The 16,419-nt window shown below is 43.1% G+C and overlaps 3 protein-coding genes across 5 annotated transcripts; 2 read left to right on the forward strand and 1 right to left on the reverse strand.

Moving 5' to 3' along the window:
* Positions 1-1,076: 1,076 nt before the first annotated feature.
* LOC4326449 (probable 3-beta-hydroxysteroid-Delta(8),Delta(7)-isomerase) lies at positions 1,077-5,733 on the reverse strand. The gene is made up of 4 exons (NM_001397996.1): positions 4,916-5,733; positions 4,670-4,819; positions 4,436-4,544; positions 1,077-1,598 (listed from the first exon to the last, which is right to left on the reverse strand). The coding sequence occupies exons 1-4, from the start codon at positions 5,058-5,060 to the stop codon at positions 1,343-1,345; spliced, it is 660 nt and encodes a 219-aa protein (NP_001384925.1). The 5' UTR covers positions 5,061-5,733; the 3' UTR covers positions 1,077-1,342.
* Positions 5,672-11,238, forward strand: LOC4326450 (uncharacterized; the record flags this gene model as incomplete). The annotated part of the gene is made up of 7 exons (XM_066303912.1): positions 5,672-5,990; positions 6,454-6,534; positions 7,787-7,812; positions 7,928-7,990; positions 8,077-8,185; positions 10,015-10,213; positions 10,448-11,238. Coding segments are annotated over 7 exons (1,341 nt in total), but the record flags the coding sequence as incomplete, so codon positions are not given.
* Positions 11,239-12,533: 1,295 nt separating this feature from the next.
* LOC4326451 (uncharacterized protein At1g76660) lies at positions 12,534-15,625 on the forward strand. Of its 3 annotated transcripts, none has more exons than XM_015766866.3 (5): positions 12,534-12,667; positions 12,744-12,783; positions 12,863-13,054; positions 13,659-14,865; positions 15,082-15,625. In XM_015766866.3, exons 3-5 carry the CDS (start codon positions 12,959-12,961, stop codon positions 15,306-15,308), a joined length of 1,530 nt encoding a protein of 509 aa, XP_015622352.1. In that variant the 5' UTR covers positions 12,534-12,667; positions 12,744-12,783; positions 12,863-12,958; the 3' UTR covers positions 15,309-15,625. The 3 variants fall into 3 exon arrangements, with proteins under 3 accessions (XP_015622352.1, XP_015622353.1, XP_015622351.1); XM_015766867.3 differs by having other exon boundaries at positions 12,744-12,776; XM_015766865.3 differs by lacking the exon at positions 12,744-12,783.
* Positions 15,626-16,419: the final 794 nt, after the last annotated feature.

Consider the following 16,419-nt stretch of genomic DNA (forward strand, 5'->3'; position numbering starts at 1 on the left):
CATACTCAATAGTGTAGGAACCAAACCAACTTTGCACTCCATACACAAATGTTGCAAATGACAAATCAAGTTAACTGGGCAGTACATCATGATTATAATGTCATAAGATCCATAACAGTACATCACTGCATCATGAGAAGGGGATGGTGGCCTCAACTGTTTCGCTTACCGACACCAATGAACAACCCACTCCTCTGAACAAGAAATCAATCACTCATCAACTGCAAATGTTAAATACGCAAGAAGAAATTTACATTGCTGCTACTCGTACGCGGTGTTGGGTCGCGCAACGATGATAGGGTGGTGGACTTTGGCTGCACGACGGCAGGACGTTGGACAGCGGCGCCCGCGACGGGAGGGCGGCCGGCGGTGGCCTACTGCGCGACGGGACGGGTGGTGGCCGGTGGCGCCCCACCGCGCGACTGGAGGGCGGGGGCCGGCGGTGCCCCTACCGCGCGACGGGAGGATGGGGGCCGGCGGCGCCCCACCGCGCGACGGGAGAGCCTTGGACGCCGGTGCACGCGATGGGAGGCCGGTGGCCGGCGGCGCGCTCAACGGGAGGGCGGTGGCCGGCGGCGTGCGCGACAGGAGGGCGGTGGCTGGCGGCGGCGCTCGCGATTGGAGACCGGCGGCGCGGCCTGCGCGTGGAGAGGATAGGGGAGAAGAGAAGGTACTGGATCTATTTAGCTAGGGTTCACACTGCCAGGGGTATTTTGGTATTTTTTGAAAATACTGACAATGTAACACACAGGTTACGTTACAAATCAAACGGAAACCTAACGGGAGGGGTATAGAAGGGATCAAAGCGAAAATTTGGGGGTACAGAGGGGATCGAGTAAAATTGGGAGGTATAGAGGAGATTAGGGAAGTTTTCATAGGTACACAAGGGATTTACTCCTATTCTATACAAGACCATCAGGGCAAAACCAGCTAATTCGCACATACCAGAGAACACAAGGAAACAGACACATATCCGCACGGCAATTTGCAATTAACAGTCTTTCTTCACTTGTCTGCACAAAGAGAAATTGGTTTTGTCTTTAAAAGGGAAAAACTGAATTAACCTGCAGGCTTTTCAAAATGGCAACTCCCTGCCCTTTTATTTCTTCAAGGGTAAAGAAGAGCGAGCTTGAATGATAGAGGATAAACAAAACCCAATTTCTTTTGCAGCAATACATAATAGCTGCATAAAGTCACATCCAATTAACACTGATGTTCCCTCCAAGGGTACAATGCAATTTTTCAGTAACACAAGGGTTTCAATTGCAGGAACAATGATGTTGTTCATAGCACAAATGTCTATTAATTTCCAACCAAACTGTGACTAAGGTGCACCCTTTGCCTATTTAGTCTTCACCTTTTCACCTTGAAATGCTGCACAAATCTTCTTCCAGCTCCTTATGGCGATCATAGTTGGTATAACAACCCACGAGCTGTTTGCACCAATGAAATAAGCCCAGAAGTAGAACGGGCTAGTCCAGAAGTTGAAGCCATCCAAGTAGGCTGTAATAAAGTACACCAGGCATCCATAGAGCTGACCAAGACAGACAGTGAACTGGAGGATATGGCTGTAGGACTTGCCCGATGCGATGGCATAGCTGCAAGCAGCAAACTTTTTGTCAGGTCAGGTGGAAACTATAAACCACAAAAGGCTATATTATACTCATATCAACTGTCTAGGGGGCAAAAGAAACTCCTATCAACTAGTACATGGAATGCAGGATGTACAATAGTGAATAGTCTGGCTTAATAACCAGTTACATATTGATATTGACGCTTGCAGACAGGTCAATCCAATGTGTAAACTAACAAAAAGGAGAACACAAATATTCTGTGGATAGATTTTATAGGCATCAAACACATACAATTCCTATAGCACCGCTACTTCCCTTATGAGGATCCAGTCCAATCATCAATCAATCAGGATTGTTTAGTTGAAGACAAGAAAAGCTACTCCATAAAGCCCATGAACATTGGATTCTGCTGTCCACGACGATTTATGTCTTGTGGCAAATGCAACATGCGATTGGCATGATGTAAAAAAAATGCATTCACTTGGAGCATGTATGATGGATGCAGATACATCTAAATAAATGAAAGATGAATCCTTTCTTGCAAAGTTAACGCATCCACGTCATCAACAAAACTTCAACCATTCGATATTTTCATGAGCCAATAAGAACCATCAGATTCCCCAAATGGATAAAGAACATAAACATCCTTCATGAAACTTATACCAAAACTAGATCCTTCCATACCCTTAGAATCGATTCTTTTATATTTACCCCCTCCTCCCTCCCCATCTACCAAAGCACGACCCCTCCTCTCCTTTGCGTGCTGCGCCACACCACCGCCTCCACTCCAAACCCCCTCGTCATCCCAGCTGCCGCATCTTCCTCCTATCCCCCACCGCCTCCGAAGTTGGCTCCTCATCCCCACCGTGGCCAAATCGAGGCCGCCGCTCCATCCAGGCCGCACCGCGTTCCTCATCAGATTCAAGCACCCCGCACTGAGCTCGGGGGCAAGCCACCGCAAGCTCAGGAATCGCTGGATCCAAACCATACCGACGGTGAAGATGGGTGGCGGCGAGGCTGAGGTACCACATGCATCCTCTTTCACTGGCTGAGCAGCTCAACAATTTTCCTCTGGGAGCAACAGAGTGGGATGATGCGACGCCGCCATCTTCCACTTCTTCCTCCCTATCCCTGCACTTTTGCCTGCTCCCACGCATCAGGTATGGGAGTGGAGAAGGTGGCAGCGGCAGGGAGACACCCCTGGAATCGTGGATGCCAATAAAAAATTGCTTCTTTCCAGTTTAGATTGAAATGAGCAAATAGCAAAATGGCATGCCCGTTACGGTACCATCAGCTCATGAGATAGAGACCCTGTGAGGTCATAAGCACATGACTTCATTGCAAGGTTAGTGCTGCCTCCTTCAATGTGTTACAGTAAAAAGTTGCTCAATTGACTCACGGTGACTGAACAATTTGGAATGAATATGCAACTGTCCAAGTAAGATGTTGACCTATAGGGATATGGTGACTCACTGTGACTGAACAATTTGGAATGAATATGCAACTGTCAATTGAGATGTTGACCTATAGGGATGAATTGGAAAGAAGTACAGCAAGATGACTGAATTTACTGCAAAACTATGACTGAATTATAGAAGTTCATAAATTAAGGTTGAGTCCATGGGGGCTTAGATAGGAGGCATGATTCGTTTTGGCTTGACTATATTTTTTATGCTCTGTTAATGATTCTAACTTTCCTTTCGATTTACCATCTCTTTCTGTTTCCAGCAAACAAAGTTCCTATTTAAGCCTTAATGTTTTGTTTGCATATATGCAGATCCAGCAAATGCTTCAGTTAATACTTGGTTTGGTGGAATTCAATTTTGCATATATTTGCTGAAAGGAGTTTTAGTTCTTTATTATCGATTCCCCAGTTTTTTTTCCTATGAAAGTAACTCATTTTCAATTAGTACACGACAGGAGAACTATATGCAGAACTATATGCACATGTGGCTTTGTATGATTTCTGGAAACCTTCAACAAAGAAAGACACTGAAACAAGATGTACTTAGGGCAGTAAAACAGTATGCTGCGGTTGGATATGCTAATACCAGCTTTAGTAATCTTGAAAACACTTTCCTGGACAAGCACGTCAGCTCATGAAGTTCTAATATGAGCCTAGCTTGCCAACATATTTTTTTTTCTAATTCCAGATTGAGTTGCATTTAGATAGGAGTATTTGGGCTGTAAATACTATTTCCACAATTCCCTTCTAATCATGGCTGTTGCCTTCCTTTACTAATTACAAGTCCAAAACACAGAATTTAATCTGTTTGGCACCAAAATACTTTTCCATTGCCTATTATTCCATTTCCGCTTATGATATGAATTTAAAGTCAGCTCTGTATGCGAACAAATTTTCAGTCGTTTTCACTTATATCCATTTGGAAGCCAGAGAGTATAATTTTCAGTTCCATTTTCGGTAACTTGGAAGCCAGAGAGTACAACTTTGGGCAAGCTAGATTCAGTGTTATAATCAAAGGGCTACGGTTTGTTGTACAAAAAAGATAATAATATTACAATATGAGATAGGGAAAATGTGATCATAGGTGAATTACTCATGGTCGCACAAACAGGCGACTTAATTGGCTAGTACATGTTAATTCAGAAGGTGATGCTCCGGAATAACTAGATTGGCTAGCAAAAGGTTAACTCGAAAGAGGAAAGAAAAACAATAGTATAACGAAAGGTAGAAAAACATGTGAAAAATGCATTTGTAATGAGAAGATCGTTAAATATGTAAGAAATGGAAAAGAGAGAGAGAGAGAGAGAGAGAGAGAGAGAGAGAGAGAGAGAGAGAGAGAGAGAGAGAGAGAGGTAAGGTGCGCATGGTGAGGTGAAATGGAAGAAAAGATGAGTACACAGCAAGGAGTGAAGCAGGGCCTTCCAAGACAGCTGTAATTCCTTCAACTGTAACAGTAGCAGGGTCTCTGGCGACATATCTGGAGTCACCTTTGCTGTACTCTTTCCCTGGAAAGGAAAGGAAAGGAGGATGGTGATTATTGTTAGTAGCTAGTGCGTAATAATCCAATAAGATAATAGTAAATAGAAGGGAGATGAATGATAGTGGAGTTAGAAAAGAAAAGGAGGCTTACAAACTTCATCGAAGTAAGAAGGGTTTTGGTTGGAGAAGAAATTAGGAGCAAAGACAAAGGTTCCCTCGATGATAATGTGGGTGAGGCCGGTGAAGGCCCACCAGCACATGAGCCAGCGGTCGGTGTCGGAAAGCCTACGACTGCATCTCCCTGCAGCAAAGCAAAGCAAATGGAAGCAAAGAAGATTGAGCAAAGAGATGTTGGAATTTAGCGAGCCGAGAGGAGAAGGAAGGAAGAAAGGAATACCGGAGATGAGCCAGACGGCGAGGAGGAGGAAGAGGGAGGTGGCGAGGTAGGGCACGAGGATTTGGGCCTGGGACAGTTGGAGAGGCACGAAGCCCGGGAGGTGAAGCTCCGCCGGCGCGTAAGGGTGGGGGTGGGGGTGCCCCATTCCTGGCTTCCTTCCGATCTGGACTGGAGAGGAGCGGATTGGATCGGATCGAGCAGGTCGTCGGGGAAGGAGTGAGGGGGAGTCTCTCTCTCTCTCTGCCAAGGACCAAGGTAGGTCAATGCCTCAGCCAGATCCCATAGCCATAAACCCTTGTTTTGTTAAAGGGCATTCACAATGGGCCGACGTGGCATTCAGCCTCAACCCAAAAAAGCGAAGACTAGTATTCCTTTGCCTCGTCGTCCAACCGCGCGCCCTCCTCAGCTCAGTGGGACCCACACCACCGCTAGAGGAGAGAGGAGAGGGGGCGAAGCAGCCGAACTCCAGGGGAGGAGGGCGCCGACCGCCGCCTCGCATCCGCCCGTCGCCGTCTCCCGCTCCAAGTCGTCTGCCCGCCGCCGACATGCCGCCGCCGCCCTGCTGCTCCGAGCAGCCCCGCCGCTCGGGGGGGAGAGGAGGGGGTGGTGCGCCGGCGAGCGCATCCCGCCGCTCGGCGCTGTCGCCCCGCCGTCGCTCCACCACTGCTTGGTCCGGCGCCGTCGCCGTCTCCGCGCGCCAGGCTCTCTGCGGTGGGGGAAAGGAAGAGAGGGGGGAGAGAGAGGGGAAAGTGAAAGAGAAGTGAAAATGTGGTAGTCCACCATACCTACTTGTATCGTGGTCTTGTAGATTTTGCACTGTGGAACATATGGCTTAACATAGTTGTTGGTCTAGGTGACATACCAGGAACACCAAAGTGTGGAGAGTGGCTTGTGGGGGTGGGGGCCCACCACCTTCATTCCATTACACGGTCGAATCGAGGCCCCACTGTAAGTAGAAAGAAACACAAGAAGAAGAAGAAGGGTTACCGGCGGGCGGCGGCGGCCATGGCCATGCAATGGAGCATCGACCTCGACAGGGCTCTCCGCTCCCGCCACCCCACCCCGGTCAGTACTGGTACAGCTACCCCTCAGCAATCTCAGTCAATCTAATCTCCCTAGCATGCAGCCACGCCATCGACGCTAGCTATTGCCCCTCGTCTCCGGGACCTCGGACCTAGCTTCTTCGCCCCCCGCCTTGGGCCTCCGAACCGCGCCTCTTCGCCCACACCATCCTCCTCCGCCTCCTCGCCACCCACTTCACCACCGCCCACAACGCCCGCATCCTCCGCGCCCTCCTCCTCCTTCGCCGCAGCATGTGTGCAGGAACCCAGGCCGCCTACCACGCTGCCTGCCCCCAGGCCAGGGCACTCGCGCTGCGGATGTTCGCCCACCAAAGCCCTGCATATCCGCTCTCTCATTCTCTCCACCTTCTCTTCCTCCAATGCACGGCGCCACTGGTCTATTTCTTTCTTTACCATTTACCACTACACCAGCGCAAAGTTTAGACACCACTAATTATTATGCTTATCATTTCGCAGGTCAACGCGGCATTGTTTGCGGCTGGCTGTTTTTAGGCTATCAGTGGATTTCTCTTACATTACACTTGAAGCACTTCCAAGGTTAATAATTGCTTCACCAACAACACAAGCTCAAATTATCATGGCAGCAATTAAGATTTTCCCCAAGCTTGACTGTACTGTACGTTGCCTGTTATCCATAGAGTTCATGAGGTGTTAATGGATATATGTGTGCTTCTTGGTTAAATTCGATTTTTTTTTACTCTTAAGTTGGCCAACATTTGCATTGCTTGTTCACTTCTTACATACGAGGCATCATTCATTGGTTTAACAATAGATACCTATCAATCATGTGCACATACTCCAGTCCAAGGAATCATAAAGTCAAAGAAAGAAATTTAAAATTACACACTGCTCTGATTTACAGTGATAGTAGTATAATCTAGTCCTTGAACACCTAAGCTGTTAGTTATTACAAGTGTGAAGTTAGTTTTTGCATTACGGGTTAATGTGAAGACCAAAGCTCTGAAAACATCCTATGAAAAAAATAAGGCATCTATGAAATAGGTAAAAATGTGATGATACTCTCGATGCTATCTGTCGACTTTATGTTGTGAAATTGGACTTACCAATAAAACTGGCTAGTGTTCTGAAATGGAGTAGTAGAACATAAGGGACTAATGATATATTTTTCTTTATACATCGACCTTAGGTGGATGCTCTGCATTGTTTTTTTTTTCTTGCAGTTGTTTTCACCACATTTTAAGGAAGCATTTTTCACTCTTGATGTCACAGGTTGGAAAGCAGATCGTTCTGGGCACGTTGGAAGATAATTTCAAAGCTGACATGCTCTTGTCACTCTCAAGATTGGCATCCAAGTCAGTTCTTCTGTTTGGCGATCAGGTAGTGTAATCCACTAGTTGGTAGCATATGTATTTGACTTAATTTGTTCTAAACCATCACTGCAATTATGTTCTGTGTTACATAATTTAGTTCACTTTGCAATAATCATGTGTCTGTGTTTACTGTTTATATTATACTCTCTTTGTTTGTGAATGCTTGGCACTTTATAACCTGATTCATGTTTTCTCAAACCTCTGAAGAAACAATTAATGGCATCCCATTTCCTCATGTCATTTCCTGTGATTGACATGCTACTGAAAGATACCTTAGTGACATTATAAAAATTAGATATGACAATCAAGAATCAGGTGATTCAAATTTCTTTTTGAGTTACTAGCTATCTGTATTTGTTTACCCTCTTGCTGACAAGCTGGGGTCATTAATACCAATGTTCTCTGTTCCCTTTGTGAATTGATTTCGAAGTAAACTTTATTTCGATTTACTATTTCAGGTGGAATTGCTGTTATTGTTCCTGGAGCATGAATCTTCTCATTGCATGAAGACCGTGTCATTGAAATGTTTATGTTTTATGTTTCACGGAAGCATCTGCCATTTTCCTGTTTTAAGGACTGTTTTTGGAACGTTATTACAGCTAATTGATGATGATGATTTCCCACTTGATTGTAAGAGAGATGCATTTACGGTTCTTCAAAAGGTGAACACTAAGGTCTTCTGTTCGTGCTGTCTAGATATCTCTTTTTCCTCATTATGATAGCTGATTGATTTATAAAAACTTTTCAGATAGTCTGTGGCAAAGCTCCAATTGTTCATTTTGTCGATACTTCTGAGCTATCTAAGCTTGTTCTGGCTGCTGAGAGTTCTTTGCATTCTTCTTCCTGGGAGATGCAAGGTACTGCTCTTAAAGTTATTGCTGGCACCTTATGTTGTCTTCAGCAAACAAGATCACATCAGAACATGATTACTCAGGAAGGTTCATCATTGACTTACAATGGGTGTCAAGGGATTACCAGCAACTTCCTGTCAACTCATGTAGAAAATGATGAGGACAAATTCGTGCATAAGATTGTAACATCAATGGTGAATCATAATATATCTCTGGTCAATCAAATAATAAGCACTGGAAACAAGGAAGCAACAAGGAGACATACTTATATGTCCTCTGAATTCAAGATGTACAGATCTATGTTAAGCAGTATGCTAAAACTTCTTGTGTGCTACCCCTTCTGCTGCTGCTGTTGCTCTTGATAAACTAAGAGGCCTGATAAAAGAACTAGCCCGACTAGATGACAGTGATTGCTCCAAAGTTTCTGTTGCCAATGTTGAATCATTTCAAACATATTCTGCCCGTGAAGTACTTGGCACTTCAAATGATATTAAGCCAGAGACTGCTAGTGTGATGGCTTCTCACATGGGAGCAGATTTTGATAAGTTAAAATTCGACCCAACTGAATTTAGTAGCAAGAAGGAAGTATTTATAGTGCGTAATATAATTCTTTCGACACTCAAGTTTGCAAATACTTGTCATAATATGCTTTCTAAAACTCCTGGTGCTAGCTGCAATCTTTATGATAGAATCAAGGAGCTGATTGAGTGTGTGCAGCAGAATGCTTCTCAGTATTGTAGCACATACGAATTTTTCCATCTGATAATGTGTGCTTGTATTTCATGGTATGCTTGTAAAACTAGAGATGGCAATCAAGAATCAGGTGATCCAACAGAACAGCCTGACATATTCTCTAGTCCTTCTATTTGGTTAACTCAGGAGCTCTGTGCGATTCGGATAACAAAAATGCTTTTCAGAAAGCAGAGGTATTGGGATGCCTATATGTCTGCTATGTACTGTTGTCGTGAAGGCCTCTGGTTTGTGGTGTCGTTTGTCTTTAGAAAACTTGCAGATGATTTTGGGTCAGGCTCTTTCAGTTTTTGGTTCAAATCATTGCTGCTTATTTCAGCTGGAGAAATTGAGATGAAGCTACTGCTTTTCCCTTCAGCAATCATTAAGTTGGTCAGTGAGCTTAAAACAGATTGCGATCTTCATGAGAGTTTTTACTGTGTTGAAACAAATGTTGACAGTAGTCTTGCTGGCTCTTCAGAGTTGCATGGTTCCCAAGCAAAGATTACTGATATTTGCAGCAAAACATTCTTAGCTACTGATCACCTCTTATCGAATACCTCTTCAAGTCATGAGCTGTTTTTCCAGAGGTGGTTTATTAGTCTCAGGGCATCGTTTCTTGAGATCCTAGCAGATTTTCTTGGTATCCTTACTGCACATTTAACTGATCAGAGAGATGAATCTCATCATGATGCTATTGGAGACCATTCCAGTGTACCTAGAGAGCATAATAACAGCCAATTACTTGCTTTGGTGAATTGTTCATTACGATTAAGTGAACTGGCACATAGTTATGATCTACTTGCTGTATCCCATGGGGACATGGATCGCCAAAGTTTTTCTAGCATAGCCAGGCTTGCTTTCATGTGCTCACTTCTGGCATTTTGTATTGCATTTTCTGTGGATTTCTCAAAGGTACATAGTAGTGTGGAGTCTTGCAGGCTTCCAGAGAGGTTTTCTCACGCTTCAGTTGTACAAGATTTACATGAAAGAGTGGATAGGACTGATAGCCAAATTGTTTCACAACTGCAACAATTAATGCCCATTTGTTGTGATAAAGTGCACTCCATACAGATTGTCACAAGAATGAATTGTGAATTGTTCAGGTATTCTGGAAAAGGATTCTTATCGTCTTTGCAAATTTGCTGTGGCATATTTCCTCCGCTTACGTGGGGACACCAAAGGAATAGCGACTGGAGAGGACAGTGTATCTCCTTTGCATGGAGGGATGCAATTTCTGTCCAGCATTTTACAGAGGGTTATGGAATTGCCATTTGTTCTACCCAAATACTTCTTCAGAGTAAGGTAACGTATGCGTGTTGTTCTCTTAAAATTAGTTGTTGTGGATGAGAAGTTCACCATGCTGGATCACTTAATTTTTTTTTCACAAGCCACATGTGCCTATTTAATACATAGATGATCGCAGAGTTTTATTTTATGTATATCTCACTATTCCTCTCTGAAATTTGTGTTTCAGTAATGCATCGCTCGAATAGATATCTGTAATAATGGTTAGCTTGTTTACTATATATCTTGCAGGCCTTGCTTTGGTGCTGAACTTCATATATATGATTCAAATCCAGAAAACAGAGACGGGATATCAGTACCAAGTGGCCTCCAGCTTTCCCTAACCCTTTGCTTGCAGTGGAAATGTGTGTTAGGAGTAACATTGATATCTCGAAGCTACTCGAAGCTATACTGCGTTTTAGCTGCAAGCTCAGCATCCTGCTGCTTAGATGCAACAGGAACAAGAAGCAAAGAGTTTGAGATACACAAGAAAACTGCTGGAATGGTTGGTCTTAATACCAAGCTGATGCAGTACATAGAGGATGATTTGAGAAAGAAGAGGGAGAAGAAGAGGAAAAAGGTCCGTGTGGAGGAGAAGGAAATGGTGACAGCATTTGCGCGTTTCGAAGCAAGTGACAGTGGGATGGGATTCTCTAGCTACCTGCTGGATGTGTCTGAATTTCCTCAAGGTTCATACAAGATGAAGTGGCATGCGTGCTGCATCGACAAAGATGGCGCCTATTATAGCTTGCTGCCTCTCAACGACGGCGCAGCCTTCTCCGTTCGCAAGTCTTGACAGCCTTAGACATCTCTTGTTAACTTATAATCGTCGCAACTAGATTACTAGACTAGTGTTTTTGTATTTAGAGACAAACAAATTGCATTACAACAAGACTTGTTAGTAGCATATGTTTCATGCTGAGTTGCTGGCGTTAAGACCAAGCTTGTCAGTTAGCTCTTTATGCCAAAATTTGACAAACTTTGAGGGGAAATGGCCCTCCAAAACTTGATTAAATTTAGAAAGGTTTGACTTAGGACGTTCATCTATTGCCTTTTATCAATAACTCTCAACACATGATTCCTATATCTTGAGACTCATGTGACTTGATCTCATTTGAACATCAACACCATTTTCATTTCTGGAGATCTACTTCTTTCATTCTCAATAACATTGCTAGTCCCCGTGATCTGATTATCAGTCTCCACTTGTTGACCAACCGATCGTATATAAAATGATACGAATAAATTGATGAATATTAACCGACAACACAAATATTATATATTCACATCAAAATAATATATAGAACCACATTATTATGTATATATAAAGATAGAGTGGTGCTTATAGCTTGATCTCTGTACATTTTATGCTTGTTAAAGATTAAATATCACAATCATTGAATATTTTCTATCTCAGCTCATATGAAGTTCAGGAATAACCTATTTGCCAACTCATGGAAATAGGTAAGTCCCACTAACTCGATTGTCATAAATCACCGAATAACAATACAAATTGTTGATCATAGATCTTTTGATCTTTTCTTTTTTGATGATGGTTGACAATCCAATATAAACCATATATAGTTCACATATACATGGAAGGAGAAATGCATTAATACAAGGAGACAAGCGAATATAGAGCATGCTTCCCCCAAAAAATATGTGCACATATATAAATATGAAGATGGAATTATGTACATGAACGACAAAAAGGACTAAGAAGAAATTCACCCTACATTTTGGACATGCGAAAAATATAATTTAGAACATGAGGAGTTTATCACACATCTCTCAACATTTTTATCTTATATCCAATCAAAACTAGGCAAGAAAAATGTTCATAAAAGATATGTGTCTCATACAATTGGATTTATCATTAATTAACAAAACAGACTTAATGGTTCTTGATCTTATAATATCATCCAAATACGATGGAACGGTAGTGGATGTACAATATGGGTCTATTGGCTAATAGATATCCTAACTTTAGTTGTGCGAAAAAAATAGCCAAATAGGTTGATCCAACTACATCGTTGAGAGGAAAAAGGATCCTCTGATTTAACTGCATTGCATTTGTGTCATTGACATGTGGGTCATAGTAAAGTGGAATCCACGTATCACTGACTCAACTGTAAGAGAATCTGTTTTCTATCAAGAGGCAATGAAGTACAGTAAGTTGACAATAGCATGAATCTAACATATAGTAGTAGGCTATAATTGCTTTGTTTGTGTGCCCATGAAAAAGAAAAGAAGAGGTAATCTCTTGTGCGTGCGTCCCCTGTGCTGTCGCTGTGCCTGTGCGTCGGAAAGAAAAGAAAAGAAAAGAAAAAAAACACTCGAGTGTGCAGTGTGGGTTGTGTCTCCGCTCCTTGCGCCTGCGCTGCGCTGCGGCGATCTCCATCTCCATCTCTCTCTCTCTCTCGAGCAGAGCAGAGCACGCCGTCATCCTCGTCCTGCTGCTGCTTCCGGCAGGTGAGTGAGCATCCACATCCTCTTTCTCTCTCCCTCGAATTTGCTTGCGTTAACCCTAGCTTCTCATCTCTTCTAGATCTGGGAAGCTTTGAGAGCCTTAATACAACTAGTAACCAGTTTGTCGAGATCTCCTCCTCCGTCCATTACTGCTTCTATGATTGCTGCTTCTAATTTCTCCTCCTCTACCTCTACTAGGAGCTCAGCTCGGATCCGTAGGACAAACCCAAGCTTGGTCGTCGGTGTGTTTCCGGAGAATGTGACCGCGCCGCGCCGCGCCTTCTCTTATCACAAATGGCGGCTACACCAGGGAGCAGCAGGCCAGCGAATGTTGCTGCTGCTGCTGCGACGGAGGCCAGATTCCACTCCCACCCACCACAGCAGGATAGGGTATTACTATATCTTCTTGCTGCTCATGCAATTGCTTCATCTTTTCTTTTCTGTTGCTTTTTTTCGTACTACTTGTTACCTGCAATTGCTACCTCCTGTCGACCTTACAACCTTTTCCTACTCACTCAGTACCAACTGTTCGTACTGTCTCCGTGCTGGTTGCAACTTGCAATTGGGCCATCTTAAACTCGTTGTAGCATGCAAGGATGTTTTATGTCATTTCAAGACCATCGACATTCCTGTCAATTACATGATATGACGACAACATTAATTGTCTTACTTTTGTTAACCGCACACTTCTCTTTATGCTTATTTGTTGTTATATTCAGCTCACTCTAATTGTAGTTTCCATGCTTAATAATTAGCCAATAATGCTGTTTGTCTACACAGATCATAAAAATGACAGGGAAGAGCTAAATAGCCCTATAAAAATTATTATAGCCTTGAACGGATTAGTATGTTGCTTTTGAACTGTAAATTAGTTCATTATTCATTCCTGGAGTTAACTTTATGTATCTTCATAAAATCAAGCTGGAATGCTGGATGATTTCCCCCCCCCCCTCCCTATTTCTTGCAACAACTAATAACTTTCTACATTTATCAGCGGAGTGGATGGGCTGGCTGTTTGTCTGGCTTGTCATGTTTCGGATCACAGAAGGGTGGGAAGCGTATAGTTCCTGCAGCACGTGTACCTGATGGGAATGCGTCAACTAGTCGTGGAAATGCACACCAATCTGGTGCCAATTCCAACCAAAGTGCGGCTCTGAATTTATCTCTTCTTGCTCCACCGTCTTCTCCGGTGTCCTTCTCTAATTCTGCAATTCCTTCGACTGCCCAATCACCTAATTGCTTCCTGTCAATATCTGCAAACTCTCCGGGTGGGCCAACATCTAATATGTTTGCTGTTGGGCCATATGCTAACGAGCCTCAGCTTGTCTCACCACCTGTCTTCTCAACTTACACGACCGAGCCTTCCACTGCACCACTGACCCCTCCACCTGAACTAGCTCATGCAACTACTCCCTCCTCTCCAGATGTTCCATATGCGCGGTTTCTTTTGTCATCTATGGATCTGAAAACTGCTGGCAAAGATCACAACATGCCGTACTTATCTACAGCATATTCTGGAGGTTCAGGGCTCCAGGCATCTTATCCGCTTTACCCAGAAAGCCCTTCAAGCAGCCTCATATCACCTGCTTCAGCAACTCCAAGGACTGGTCTTTCATCACCTATACCTGAGCAAGAGGTGCCTACTGCACATTGGAAGACATCTAGGTCTGCCTGCGACACACCATATTCCAGGGCTTCGCCCATCCCTGAGCAAGAGGTCTGCACCGCACATTGGAAGACTTCTAGGTCTGCCTGTGACACACCATATTCCAGGAATTCACCGTCCAATATTTTTGGGCTTGATTCAGCCGCCTCTAGAAACTACATGTTAGATAATAACTTCTTTCGGCCAGCTGCATCTGCCCAGTTCTACCTGGATCAGGCTCAGCAGTCATTTCCATATAATAATGGTGGGAGGATTAGTGTCTCAAAGGACAAACAAGATGTTGAGGAGGTTGAAGCATACAGGGCATCTTTTGGGTTCAGCGCAGATGAAATCGTTACAACTCAAACCTACGTGGAGATACCAGATGCGCTTGATGAGGGGTTCAGTATATCTCCATTTGGGAACAATGCTCCTGCTACTGAGGTGGATAAATCACTCTTCAATGTAAAAGTGATCACAGGCCCAAAGAAATCTACAGAGCAAAAGCTTTCAAATGGGTCTCCACAAAATGTAGTGCACCTGGACATATTCAAAGGTAATTCCCCTGAGCTTTTGACTTGGATCATTCAGTTGTAGTTGAACATATAATAGAATGAGGCGTTTTGGTTTGTCTTGTGAATTGGTGGGATAAACAGTTGGTTTTTAATGCAAGATGTAAAGTTGAAGTCTAGTAGTGTTTGTTTTGCAATTTGCAACGCTCATTTTTGATGCTATCTTATCTTCTGTCTCTGCGCTCTTTATTTTGTTACAGGAACAAAAGGAGGGGATGTGTGTGAGGATGAAGGGATGGTGAAAGATTGCCATCCATTCAGAAAGGGGAGGGATGAAATATCTCTAAAACCCATAGAAGTGAGGAAGAAAGTTGGGGGTGGACAGTCATGCTCGGATGCAGAGATCGAGTACAGAAGAGCTAGGAGTTTGAGAGAAGCCAATGGAGTTGTGTCATGGCGCAGCACCCTGGCAAGGCAACTACAGTAACGATGATACACTAGGCAGGATAATAAGTAGTAAGGACTAGAATCCAGAGTACCCCTGGCCAGGCCTAGCGTGTGTGCATCGTTGTTAGTACAAGTGAGAGTCTTTAGGCGAAGAGTAGGCCATGCTGGTGATTTGTTCTGGGGATTTCTACTGCCAGATAGATGATGCTCCTCCTGTATTTCTACTATTTAAATTCCAAGTTCCTCTTTTGTATACTATATACTACTGTAGTAGACACTCTAGTACAAGTGAGGCAACAAGTGCTCATGGCTTGTGCTTCCTGAGTGATGGCTAATTTATGATCGCCCCTTGTGTTATGGTGGTACTATATATGACATGCAGCAAGCCACTGATGATGATGATGATAATGGCACTGGGAGCAGCTAGCTGAGCTGACTTCGCCAGCGTCGTCACTTCTTCTAGGTGTGCTCTCCTCTCCTCAGGGCGCACCGGCGTCCAGCCCTGAAAACAGATCAGTTTCCTTATAAGAATAATTAAATACTACTCTTAATTGATGTTTTGGACAAGGTTGAGATCAAATTTTTATAACTTTGACCATCAATAACTTTAAAAATATTTAGTTTAAAGAAACTAAAACAACATATATAGATTTGTCTTTTAAAGCACTATAATAAAAGTAAAACATGCATTTATTTATTGTACATATTATAATAGAAAAATAAGGTCAATGTCCAAAATGTCAATTAAAATGGAATCGAAGGGAGTACTACCTCCGTTCCAAAATACTTATATTTTTTTAACGTTTGATTGTTCGTCTTATTAAAAAAAATATGGAATTATTATTTATTTTGTTTGTGATTTGATTTATTATCAAAAGTAATTTAAGTAAGATTTATCTTTTTTATTTAGACTAATTTTTTAAATAAGACGAATGGTCAAACGGTGCAAATAAAAAGTCAAAGCGACGAGTATTTTGAGGCGGAGGTAATAAATATTTTAAAAAATAAACTTAACAGATCTCTAATATTTTTTACCTGAAGTTGTCATTCTCCTGCCGTGTGTTTGGATGGAAGTTATAATTTTATCTCGCATCTTGTGTGCGAGGACTTATTAGCTAAAGCGATGTAAGTTCCTTTTCCTTTTAAAAAAG

Source organism: Oryza sativa, chromosome 1, assembly GCF_034140825.1.
Source record: "Oryza sativa Japonica Group chromosome 1, ASM3414082v1".
NCBI classification, from domain to species: Eukaryota; Viridiplantae; Streptophyta; class Magnoliopsida; order Poales; family Poaceae; genus Oryza; species Oryza sativa.

What these genes read in the sequence shown, in the direction of transcription:
- LOC4326451 (XM_015766866.3), top strand. Translation starts at nt 12,959, where the DNA reads ATGGCGGCTACACCAGGGAGCAGCAGGCCAGCGAATGTTGCTGCTGCT. An exon ending in ACCCACCACAGCAGGATAGG is followed by an intron (nt 13,055 to 13,658) that starts GTATTACTATAT and finishes TACATTTATCAG; the next exon opens with CGGAGTGGATGGGCTGGCTG. An exon ending in GCACCTGGACATATTCAAAG is followed by an intron (nt 14,866 to 15,081) that starts GTAATTCCCCTG and finishes ATTTTGTTACAG; the next exon opens with GAACAAAAGGAGGGGATGTG.
- LOC4326449 (NM_001397996.1), bottom strand. Translation starts at nt 5,060, where the DNA reads ATGGGGCACCCCCACCCCCACCCTTACGCGCCGGCGGAGCTTCACCTC. An exon ending in TTCTTACTTCGATGAAGTTT is followed by an intron (nt 4,545 to 4,669) that starts GTAAGCCTCCTT and finishes TTTCCTTTCCAG; the next exon opens with GGAAAGAGTACAGCAAAGGT. An exon ending in CCTGCTTCACTCCTTGCTGT is followed by an intron (nt 1,599 to 4,435) that starts GTACTCATCTTT and finishes TGCTGCTTGCAG; the next exon opens with CTATGCCATCGCATCGGGCA.